General features: G+C 41.8%; 1 protein-coding gene across 1 annotated transcript in view; it reads right to left on the reverse strand.

Moving 5' to 3' along the window:
• Positions 1 to 12,310, reverse strand: part of MTMR2 (myotubularin related protein 2) — a 57,286-nt gene that overhangs the window by 39,531 nt on the left and 5,445 nt on the right. The window contains exon 2 of the mRNA XM_070749653.1: positions 6,350 to 6,455. Coding sequence (XP_070605754.1) covers positions 6,350 to 6,455 — 106 coding nt within the window. The remainder of the gene's footprint in view (positions 1 to 6,349; positions 6,456 to 12,310) is intronic.

Genomic DNA, 12,310 nt, shown 5'->3' on the forward strand with positions numbered 1-12,310 from the left:
GAGAAGGAGTTGAAGAAAGAAAGAGGGGAGTTTGAAAGAGAATGATGAAAGAAATAGACGGGGGGAGGTAAAAGAAGAAGAGAACTTTTGACCAAATGATAAGAAATGTGTATTCATATGTGATTTTTGTAATGTTGGGTTGTATATACATGTGAATTTGTGTAAGGCGGAGAAAAAAATGGAAAAAATTGCTTAATTTAAAAAAGAATCTTATCTTCTTTAAAAAATTTAAATCATATTTTATACCCATTCCACTTTACCAGTTAACAAAATTAATCTCATCAAGAAGAGAGACTGAATTTCTGGAGCAGTGAAGTAGCAAGCGACATTACTTCCTTTACTTCCTACAAATGAGCAGACCATTAAAATCATTGGAATCTTTACTCTTTCAACATTGTTTTTAAAAAAGAAGACTTCTGCTGCAACCTGGAAATGCTTGCTGATTAATTAGTGGCGATAGTTTTTATCTGATGAACCTATGGATGTTAAACTTATCAATTATGTGGTCAAATTAAATTAGGGGTGAAGTTATCCCATGAATCTCTGAAAAATCCAAGCAAGGAAAGAGAAATTATTTTTCTCTTTTTTTGGTATGGATTCCAAGATAAATTGCAGGTGTTTGGCAAACGTTAAGATTTGTCATAGGATGATAGAAGAACAAAACCCCTTGCCCACATGCACTTTCCAATAGAAAGATTAAATTCATTCATTCATTCATTCATTCAAGTATGTATTGGTAGTATACAAAGATATAACAATGTTTATATACATGATATTGGTACTAATAATAGAGAAACATTAGGACAGGGATGGTAGGCACGCTGGTGCTCTTATGCACACCCCTTACTGACCTCTTAGGAATATCGTGTGAGGTCAACAGTGGATAGTCCAAGGGTAAAGTTTTGGGGGTTAGGAGATGATACCACAGAGTCAGGTAGTGAGTTCCATGCATTAACTACTCAGTTGCTAAAATTGTATTTCTCACAGTCGAGTTTGGGGCGGTTTACTTTGAGTTTGTATCTGCTATGTGCTATGTGTATTGTTGTGGTTAAAGCTGAAGTAGTCGTTGACAGGAAGGACGTTGTTGCATATGATTTTATGGGCGATGCTTAGGCGACGTAGTTCTAAGCTTTCTAAGCCTAGGATTTCAAGTCTGGTTGCGTAGGGCAGTGTTTTTCAAACAGTGTGCCGTGGCACACTAGTATGCCGCGAGACATGGTCAGGTGTGCCGCGAAGCTCAGAGAGAAAGAAAGCAAGAGAGAGAAAGAGAGCAAGAGAGAAAGAAAGCAAGAGAGAGAAAGGAAGCAAGAGAGAGAAAGAGAACAAGAGAGAAAGAAATCAAGAGAGAGAGAAAGGAAGCAAGAGAGAGAAAGAGAACAAGAGAGAAAGAAATCAAGAGAGAGAGAGAAAGGAAGCAAGAGAGAGAAAGAGAACAAGAGAGAAAGAAATCAAGAGAGAGAGAGAGAGCAAGAGAAAGAAAGCAAGAGAGAGAGAGAAAGAGGGAGGGAAGGAGAGAGAGAGAAAGACATAGAGGGACGTAGGGAGGGAGAGAGAAAGAGAGCAAAAAAGAGAGGAAGGAAGGAAGAGAAAGAAAGAGGGATCGAGAGAGAGAAAGAAAGATGAAGGAAGGGAGAGAAAGAGGGAGGGAGAAAGAAATAGAGCGAAGGGGAGGAAGAGATAATTTTTTTGTCCAAACTTTTTTAGCCCCCCCCCTGCTCCATGTGCCCCAGCGTTTCGTAAATGTAAAAAATGTGCCACGGCTCAAAAAAGGTTGAAAATCACTGGCGTAGGGTATTCTGTTGCTTGTCGAGGAGTGGAGGGCTCTTCTCGTAATTGTAGCTAAGTCACAATAAGAATGAACACGACAGCCTCCAAGAGGAAATAATGGATCCCTGCTCAGAAGGTCAATCCAAGGCCACCAGCTTATACCCTTCAAATCTGGCTGTTCTCAAATGACAACCAGAGATAATTGCAGGGAAGCATTCCTGCTTCAAGATGGGCACCTATGCAAATACTCAAGGACCTTGACTAATTCTGAGATAACTTTTTTTCCTCCCCGTGCCTGCCTTTTTTGAAATACCAACCCAACTCCAGACACTTCTATTTTCCTTGTCTCAGAGACAAAAGATTGAGCGAGGCAGGCTTTCCTCCCGATCTAATGTGCACTAAATTTAATTTTTCCCCCCCTGATCTAATTTACACTAAATCAATACACTGTAACCTGGTCTTTGACAAGTCTATGACGAGAGAGCTATAAAAAGAAGACAGAGGAAGGACAAAACTAAAAGAAGATCTTGCTAAATAAGCTAAATTCTTTTGCATCGGGAGGCAATTGGTGAACGGCGAGGAGGGGAGAAGGAACCGGAGGGTTTATGAGCTCGGATATCTTTAAAAAAAAAATAAAGGGCAAAGAAGATCTGGTGTATGAAGTCTGCTTGCCAGTTTCACGGGTGCTGATGCAAGTAGAAATTCTTGCAATGCCCTTCATGCTTTCAGAGATATTTACCATAATATCCCCTCCAAAAAAGAGGAAAAAAACTCTGCGATTTCTGTTGCAGGTTTTTGCTGTGCTGTTTTTATAACATTTCCTTCTGTAAAAACTCATGCTATCACTTTTCTTGCAGATGTTAAAACAATTTAATTGTTTTTGTTATTGCAGATGTTGTTCAATTGGGTATTTTTTTAAAAAATACCACACACACATTCTAAAACCTAGTCGAGATTTTTTTTTTTTAAAACCCCACCATTATTCTTTAAGTAATCAATGGCCATGAGTAACAGGAAAGTCATTTTCTATGTGGAAATGTGAGGTGTCATAAGCATTTGGTTGTCCCTGCTTGGGATAAAAGAGCATCTCGACAGCAGAAATAAAATTTAAAATCTAGGATTCGAAAATCCGGATGACCACTAATTGACAGCAAAGACCCTGGGCAAATCTGTCTGTCTGTCTCTTTCTGTCCATCCGTCCGTCTGTCTGTCCGTCCACCCACCCACCCACCCACCCACCCACCCACCTATCTCTCTCTCTCTCCATCCATCCATCCATCCATCCATCCATCCATCCATCCATCCATCCATCCATCCATCTACCCACCTACCCACCTACCCACCTACCCACCTACCCACCTATCTATCTATCTATCTATCTATCTATCTATCTATCTATCTATCTATCTATCTATCTATCTATCTATCTATCTATCTATTTGCTTACTTACTTACTTACTTATTTACTTACTTACTTATTTACTTACCTGCTTTACTTATCTATTTTGTTGAGTATGTATTGGTAGTATGCAAAGATATAACAATGTTTATATACAAGATACTAGTAGGAGGGAAACATTAGGACAGGAAACAGAAGGCACTTATGCACGCCCCTTACTGACCTCTTAGGAATCGGGAGAGGTCAACAGTGGATAGTCTAAGGGTAAAGTTTTGGGGGTTAGGTGATGATACTACAGGTAGTGAGTTCCATGCATTAACTACACGGTTGCTGCAGTCGAGTTTGGAGTGGTTTACTTTGAATTTGTATCTGTTGTGTGCTCGTGTATTGTTGTGGTTGAAGCTAAAATAGTCTTTGACAGGAAAGACATTGTAGCAGATGATTTTATGGTCATTTTTAAGTCACGTATGTTCAAAGTTAGATGAACAATGCTAACAAATTGAGGGCAAACTGGTAAATCCTACTCATCAATTAGCAACTGGACATCAAATGTTTTCCACAAAAACCTGAGTTCCCTAAAATTGCTGCTCCTTTTACCTCCTTTTGAACTTTTCACTCAACTACTTACTCTGGAATGAGGGAGAGAAATTCTACAGAAGATTCATGAGATTCTTCCTCCAAGGAGAAACAACTTCCTAATTGATTTCTGAAATTCTAGCAGGAGTCAATTGCTCAAAGGTTTCTACCTTGAGAAGGTCAAGATCTTCCGAAGAACCCTCAAGAAACAATATACAGTAACAGTCAACTTTGGGAGCTCAACCTCACCATCAGCTATCATCAGAGGTTGAAAGAAGAAAACAGGAGACAAATCAAACGTAGGCACTGCATTGCCTAGGCAATCTTTTGATCAGCTGTAGATTGGCCTGGGAGTGTTGTTGTTATATGTGAGCAAACCCATTTTTAAGGAAAACGTTTAAGAGTTTACAATAAGCGCTTTAGATAAACTTTTATCAAAGCCAATGATCAAGTACATGAGCAGGGAACCATTACCATCAATTTAGCTTGGAGTATTGTGGGCAAAATAAGAATTCCTATTAAGGAACAATCTCTACATAGGGCTATCTTTGAAAAGTGTTCGGAAACTTCAGATCATGCAGAATGCGGCCTCGCAAGCAATCGTGGGCCTCCCTAGATACGCCCATGTCTCGTCAACACTCCGCGGCTTACAGTGGTTGCCGATCAGTTTCCAGTCACAATTCAAAGTGTTGGTAATGACCTATAAAGCCCTACATGGCATCGGACCCGTATACCTCCGGGACCGCCTTCTGCCGCATGAATCCCAGCGGCCAATTAGGCCCCACAGAGTTGGCCTTCTCCGGGTCCTGTCGACTAAACAATGCCGTCTGGCGGGACCTAGGGGTAGAACCTTCTCTGTGGCGGCCCCGGCTCTCTGGAATCAACTCCCCCCGGAGATTTGAATTTCCCCCACCCTCCTTGCCTTCCACAAGATGTTAAAGATCCATTTATGTCGCTAGGCATGGAGGGACTAATCCTTCCCCCCATCTTTCTGACTCTAGCATTTGAGAATGGTGTGATTGTGTAGAATTGAACGTTTTTTTTAGTAATAATGGGTTTTTAAATTAGTTTTAATATTGGATTTGTATCATATTGTATTTTGTTGCTGTTGTGAGCCGCTACGAGTCCTCGGAGAGGGGCGGCAAACAAATCTAATAAATTCTTCTTCTTCTCCTCCTCCTCCTCCTCCTCCTCCTCCTCCTCCTCCTCCTCCTCCTCCTTCTCTCTCTCTCTCTTTCTCTCGCTCTCTGCCTCTCTCTCTCTCTCTGCCCACCTCTCTCATATACAGTGGTACCTCTACTTAAGAGCACCTCTACTTATGAACTTTTCTAGATAAGAACTGGGTGTTCAAGATTTTTCTGCCTCTTCTCAAGAACCATTTTCCACTTACAAACCCGAGCCTCTGAAACTGTAACCAAAAAAGGCAGGGAGAAGCCCTCTCTAGGAATCTCCTGGGAGGAAACAGGGCCTCCACCCTCCCTGTGGTTTCCCTAATCGCACGCATTATTTGCTTTTACATTGATTCCTATGGGAAAAAATGCTTCTTCTTACAAACTTTTCTACTTATGAACCTGGTAACAGGACAAATTAAGTTCGTAAGTAGAGGTGTCACTGCATATCTATCTACATCTATCTGAAAAAGAGAATGGCAAATTGTACTTATTTGTGGAAAAAACTGATACGGACACTGGACCACGTCAATTGCCAGTTATAAGCCAACACATAATTTTCAGTAAGCATATCTTGTAAAGAAAATATTTATTTCCACTATAGTAGCTTTCTTTTACATTAAATCGTAGGCATACAATATAAACGAGTTTTGGATGAAAGTTACATCATGTGGCATTCATTTCCTATTCCTAAGTGCCAGGTCAAAACGTAACAGGAAGTGTTCATGGAAAAGCAGTTATATTTTCCTCTTTGGCCAAGTAACACTAAGGATGTGAACACAGTGGACAGTGACCTAAACACATAACAGTATCAGTTGTAGCATAGGGCAACATCTGGTGAGTTTGGCAAATCTCCGCTACAGACAAGCAGGATTGAGAAAGGAGTCTAGCAAGACTGTATATTTATTTATTATTTATTTATTTATTTTGTCCAATACACAATGAGGGTTTTAGTGGGTATATATCTATATATACATAATAAAATACATGATGAAGGTTATAGAGGAGATACTCATAGTAAAATATATCTAAGAAATAACAGAAAAGAAGATAAAGTAATAGAACATATCAATGAAAGACTAGAAGAAGAAATATAGGAATAGAAGAAAGGTATAGGAGATATAGGAGAGCAATAGGACAGGGGACGGAAGGCACTCTAGTGCACTTGTACTCGCCCCTTACTGACCTCTTAGGAATCTGGATAGGTCAACCGTAGATAATCTAAGGGTAAAGTGTTGGGGGTTTGGGGATGACACTATGGAGTCCGGTAATGAGTTCCACGCTTCGACCACTCGGTTACTAAAGTCATACTTTTTGCAGTCAAGTTTGGAGCGGTTAATATTAAGTTTAAATCTGTTGTGTGCCTACAACAACAACAACCGCAACACCTTATTCACACCAGGCCTACGCTAAGACATGGATCAACTCCAGTGCTTACCCTTAAATCAGGAGAAAAGTTTTCAGTAGAGGTGGAGATAGAATCAGATGAGATGACCGACGCTGATTTGGTATGCGCTGAGTGATCCGAATGAGAGGTAGAAGCACTAGAGAAAAAAAGGACGAGAAAAAAAAGACAAATCTAGAAACAGCCTTTTGATTTTGTAGAGTTGTGTAGACAAACCCCCCCCCTCCTTTATCGGCTTATCTTACCTGAAGCTTTCACCTTAAAGCTTTCAGCTATGATGAGGACAAGGATAAATTCTCCTTGACAAGACCTCCACGGGACAGCAATAGCAGTAACATTTAGGCTTATATGCAGAACATAGAGATTTATAGCACTTTCTGCATTTTTACAATGTAGAAGCAATAGAGTAGAATAGAATAGAGAATAGAGAATAGAATATATTAGAATAGAATAGGAATTTTATTGGCTAAGTGTGTTTGGACACATAAAGGATTTGTCTTATGCATATACAGTGATACCTCATCTTACAAACGCCTTGTCATACAAACGTTTCGAGATACAAACCTGGGGTTTAAGATTTTTTTGCCTCTTACAAACTATTTTCACCTTACAAACCCACCGCTGCCGCTGGGATGCCAGGAGGTGGTGCTTCCCAGCGAGGGGAGCCTCAGTGAAATCGCAGCATCGCAAAAACACAGAGGTCCAGAGATGGGGTTTCGAGGGCTTCGGTGTTTTTGCGATGCTGCGATTTCACTGATGCTCCCTTCGCTGGGAAACCCCACCTCCGGACTTCGGTTGCCAGCGAATCGCCCGTTTTTGCGATGCTGGGATTCCCCTGTTGGGATTCCCCTGCAGCATTGTAAAAACACAGAAGTCTGGAGGTGGGGTTTCCCATGGAGGGGAGCCTCATGGGAATCCCAGCAGTGCAAAATCGGGCACTTCGGCTGGCAAAAGGGGTGAATTTTGGGCTTGCACGCATTAATCGCTTTTTCATTGATTCCTATGGGAAACATTGTTTCGTCTTACAAACTTTTCACCTTAAGAACCTCATCCCGGAACCAATTAAGTTTGTAAGACAAGGTATCACTGTACTCTCAGTGTACATAAAAGTCCTGTCTAGATCTAACCATTCAACTCTTCCATATTATTGCTTACGAGAGGTGAAAGTGAACCTCCAGATGTTGCTGAACTACAGTTAACAGTGTGAAAAACCATAAGAAGTCACTTTTTTTCAGAGCCATGGAAAAGTCAGTAAACAAACAGTTGTAAGTTGAGAACTACCTATATTGCACCCAAGTGAGCTTTTTTTTTTAAAAAAACAACCACTTTAAAAAAAGAAATTGGAAACCTTATATGGACTTTTTGCTGAAATAAGAGGAAAATAAATTGAATTCTGGCTTGGAAGATTTAAAAAGATGAAGATTAAAGGACGGGGTAGGGGATTTGCAAAAGATTTAAGAGGCAGAAGGGACAATAATATGGTTACGATCAGCAGTCGCTGGGGTGGGTGGTGGGGAGGGGATTTTTATTCCATTGATTTATTTTGATTTTTTAATTAGTTTGGTTTTTTTATATTCTGTAAGCCGCCTTGAGTCACCAATATAAATTCTGTTATTATGATTATGATTATTAATATTCTGATATGAAATCTAGCATATCAATCTCATTTCCTGTGTATTACTGTTTTTTGTGAATAAAATAATAATAATCATCTATCTGCTGAAAAATAAGTCAGAAGTCATTTATAATACTTAACTTTAAGGAGGGGGCTGTACATTTTTGGCTTTCTTTTTCTTCCTTTCTTTTGACTTGTCTTTTATTGTACGAAAACTCTTTTATTTTTCAAAAAGAAATTTTATTTTTCTTCAACATAGAATAAAAAACAATAAAATACACACTAAAACCATGCTTACAGGAAAACATATACAGTGGTACCTCAAGATACGAACCCCTCGTCTTACGAACAACTAGTGATACGAACCCGGGGTTCAGCAAAATTTTGCCTCTTCTTACGAACTTTTTTCGAGTTACGAACCGGCATTCGGAGACTGCTGGGAAGCGGCGCGGCTGTTTTAAAAGGTAACAGCCGGGCGGCGGGGCTTCCCAGAAGCCTCCCGAACACCGGTTCGTAACTCGAACAAAGTTCGTAAGAAGAGGCAAAATTTTGCTGAACCCCGGGTTCGGTTCGGGAGGTTGCTGGGAAGCCCCCCAGGCCGGCTGCGACCTTTTAAAACACCCGCGCTGCTTCGCAACTTTCTCCCAAAGCCGAACGCGGAAGTTCGGCTTTAGCGTTCGGCTTCAGGAGACATCTGCGAAGCGGCGCGGGTGTTTTAAAAGGTCGCAGCCGGCCTGGGGGGCTTGCCACCACCCCCGAACCCCGAACCCGGGTTCGGGGGGGGGTGGCAAGCCCCCCAGGCCGGCTGCGACCTTTTAAAACACCCACGCCGCTTCGCAGATGTCTCCCGAAGCTGAACGCGGAAGTTCGGCTTTAGCGTTCGGCTTCAGGAGACAGCTGCGAAGCGGCGCGGGTGTTTTAAAAGGTCGCAGCTGGCCTGGGGGGCTTGCCAGCACCCCCCAACCCGGAAGTTCGGGGTTCGGGAGGTTGCTGGGAAGCCCCCCAGCCCGGCTGTGAAATGCCGCTCATAGCAGCTGCTATGAGCGGCATTTCACCTTCCCTCCCAGGCAAAAAGATGCCGGGGGAGAGGGGCATGCCTTCGGCCTGGGAAGTCCGGCCCCATCATTCCAGAATGCCGGCATCTTGTTGCCTGGGAGGGAAGGTGAAATGCGTTTTTGGCTGGGGAGGGGAGCAGGAGGACCTTCCTGACTCCCTCCCCCCAGCACTTCACCCAGGACAACAGGCAGGGCGAAGCAGCGTGGGGCAAAGGGAGGCTCAAGCCTCCTTTGGTGGTGGCGGCCGGCTTCCCGGTTTCTGAGTTTTGGGCTTGCACGCATTAATTGCTTTTCCATTGATTCCTATGGGAAACAATGTTTCATCTTACGAACTTTTCACCTTACGAACCTCCTCCCGGCACCAATTAAGTTCGTATCTTGAGGTACCACTGTATAAAAATTATCCTTTTCTTTTTCTATTAATTATTCAGCGGAGGTTTATTTTCTTCCATTATAAAAAACATTCTATAGAACTTATGTAATATTATCAAAATAAAGAAAACCTCAAAAAACCCAACAAAAATTGTACAAAAATTCTTAATGCATTTAATTTTTTTTAAATGAAAAACTTAATTTTATGTTGGCCATTGTCGTACAATTGTCTACATTATTCCAATCATTGTTCCAATAGGATTGGCTGTTCTCGTTGTTTTCAATATTGGTGACTGAGAAGGAGTTAAAAGTCAGTCTGCCTAGTAAACAAAGCTGTGATTGTCGCCCTCCCAGAACAGAAAAATAACCAGTCATTGAAATTCAACACATGTTTCCTATGGAATAACCTTTGGTTGCTATTGAATCATGCTATTCATGAGTCAAAAATGGCCTAAACCCAGCCCCTTGGTACTGGCTGTAGAATTATATTCCTTCTAAAAATCCTCCTTTTCTTACAACATCAGGGAGTGAAAGACATTGTACTAACAAAATTTGATTAGAACTTTAACTTGAAGAAATATATACACATAATGGAAGTTTAACTAAATTTAAGCAAGAATGCTTAAATTCCCACCAAATGTGGCCCCTATTATAACTCAAGCAGCAAGGCAAAGAGTGAAGTTTTTAAAGTTCAGAAAAACTATAAATCAGTTGGATTACAATGAAAGGGGGTAAGTCAGAATCCAGATACTGTACTTAGCTATGCTATTTTTAATAGTTATTTTGCCTCTCGATTTTAACATGTTTTTCCCCTTTTCTTCTTTTTTTTTAGCATTTACAAATAGCAACGTAAGAGATATTTTGGCTTCACGTTCCAGTTTTAAATTATTTTATTATTATTATTATTCATTGGATTTGTATGCCGCCCCTCTCCGCAGACTCGGGGCGGCTAACAACAGCAGTAAAACAGCATAACAAAATCCAATACTAAAAAAACAGTTAAAAACCCATTATATAAAAACCAATCATACATACAAACATACCTTACATAAAATTGTGAAGGCCTAGGGGGAAAGTGTATCTTCGTTCCCCCATGCCTGGCGGCAGAGGTGGATTTTAAGCAGCTTACGAAAGGCAAGGACGGTAGGGGCAATTCTAATCTCTGGGGGGAGTTGGTTCCAGAGGGTTGGGGCCGCCACAGAGAAGGCTCTTCCTCTGGGTCCTGCCAAGCAACATTGTTTGGTTGACAGGACCTGGAGAAGACCCACTCTGTGGTACCTAACTGGTCGCTGGGATTCGTGCGGCAGAAGGCGGTCCCTGAGATATTCTGGCCCGGTGCCATGAAGGGCTTTATAGGTCATAACCAACACTTTGAATTGTGACCGGAAACTGATCGGCAACCAATGCAGACTGCGGAGTGTTGGAGTAACATGGGCATATTTGGGAAAGCCCATGATTGCTCTCGCAGCTGCATTCTGCACGATCTGAAGTTTCCGAACACTTTTCAAACGTAGCCCCATGTAGAGAGCGTTACAGTAGCCTTTTAGGCCATTACAACACACTTATCTAGCGCGATCAATCTTTGATTAATGTTATATTGAGCATTATTTTTGGTCTTTTCAACTATTAGGAAACATGTTTCTTCTAAGTCAGTGGTTCTCAACCTTTCTAATGCTGCGACCACATAATACAGTTTCTCATGGTGTGGTGACCCCCAACCATAAGTCTAGCCCCAGTTCGCCCAACACAGCTTTAAGCTGATTGGCAGGAACCCTCCCCCCACTGTAAACACCTGATTGGTCAGATTGTAAAAATATGTTCCAAGGCGCCAGAATAGAAGCTTTAGTTCCTAACACCATGGGAAATTTGTCTTTTCCCATGGTCTTAGGAGACCCCTGTGGAACGGTCCTTCGACCCCCAAAGGGGTCACAACCCCCAGGTTGAGAAACACTGTTCTACACCGTATGAAATTGACAATATGCTTGAATTTATAAGGTAAAGGTTCCCCTTGCACATATGTGCTAGTCATTCCCGATTCTAGGGGCAGTGCTCATGTCCATTTCAAAGCCGAACAGCCAACGTGTCAGAAGGCATCTCTATGCTCATGTGGCCAGCATGACTAAATATCAAAGGGGCATGGAATGCTGTTACCTTCCCACCAAATGTGGCCCCCATTTTTCTACCTGCATTTTTAAGTGCTTCCCGAACTGCTATTTATTTTATTTTATTTCTTTATTTTGTGAAGTGTACATATGACAATGTATAAACATGATTGTGAATACATAAGATGTATAAGGATGGTTATGAGTACATGAGATGGTTATAAATACAGTGATACCTTGTCTTACGAACTTAATTGGTTCCGGGACGAGGTTCGTAAGGTGAAAAGTTCGTAAGATGAAACAATGTTTCCCATAGGAATCAATGGAAAAGCGAATAATGCGTGCAAGCCCAAAACTCACCCCTTTTGCCTTACGTCGCTGGGAAACCCCACCTCTGGTCTTCCATGTTTTTGCGATGCTACGATTTCCCAGAGGCTCCCCTCGCTGGTATTCAAAGCAGCTCCGGCAAAAATGAAGGGAATCCCAGCGAGGGGAGCCTCAGTGAAATCACAGCATCACAAAAACATGGAAGTCCGGAGGTGGGGTTTCCCAGGGAGGGGAGCCTCAGGGAAATCCCAGCAGCGCAAAAACGGGCACTTCGCTGGCAACAGGAGTCTGGAGGTGGGGTATCCCAGTGGCGGCAGCTTGGGTTCGTAAGGTGAAAATAATTCCGAAGAAGAGGCAAAAAAATCTTAAACACTGGGTTCGTATCTCAAAGTTTGTATGAAGAGGCGTTCGTAAGATGATGTATCACTGTACTTGGAATTACTTGGAATTTTGGAGACGTTGTCTAAGCTTTGCATTGCCATGCCTATTATAATGGTTCGTTGCACAGTTCAGCCAAATGTTT

The sequence above is a fragment of the Erythrolamprus reginae genome, chromosome 4 (assembly GCF_031021105.1).
Source record: "Erythrolamprus reginae isolate rEryReg1 chromosome 4, rEryReg1.hap1, whole genome shotgun sequence".
Lineage (NCBI taxonomy): Eukaryota > Metazoa > Chordata > Lepidosauria > Squamata > Dipsadidae > Erythrolamprus > Erythrolamprus reginae.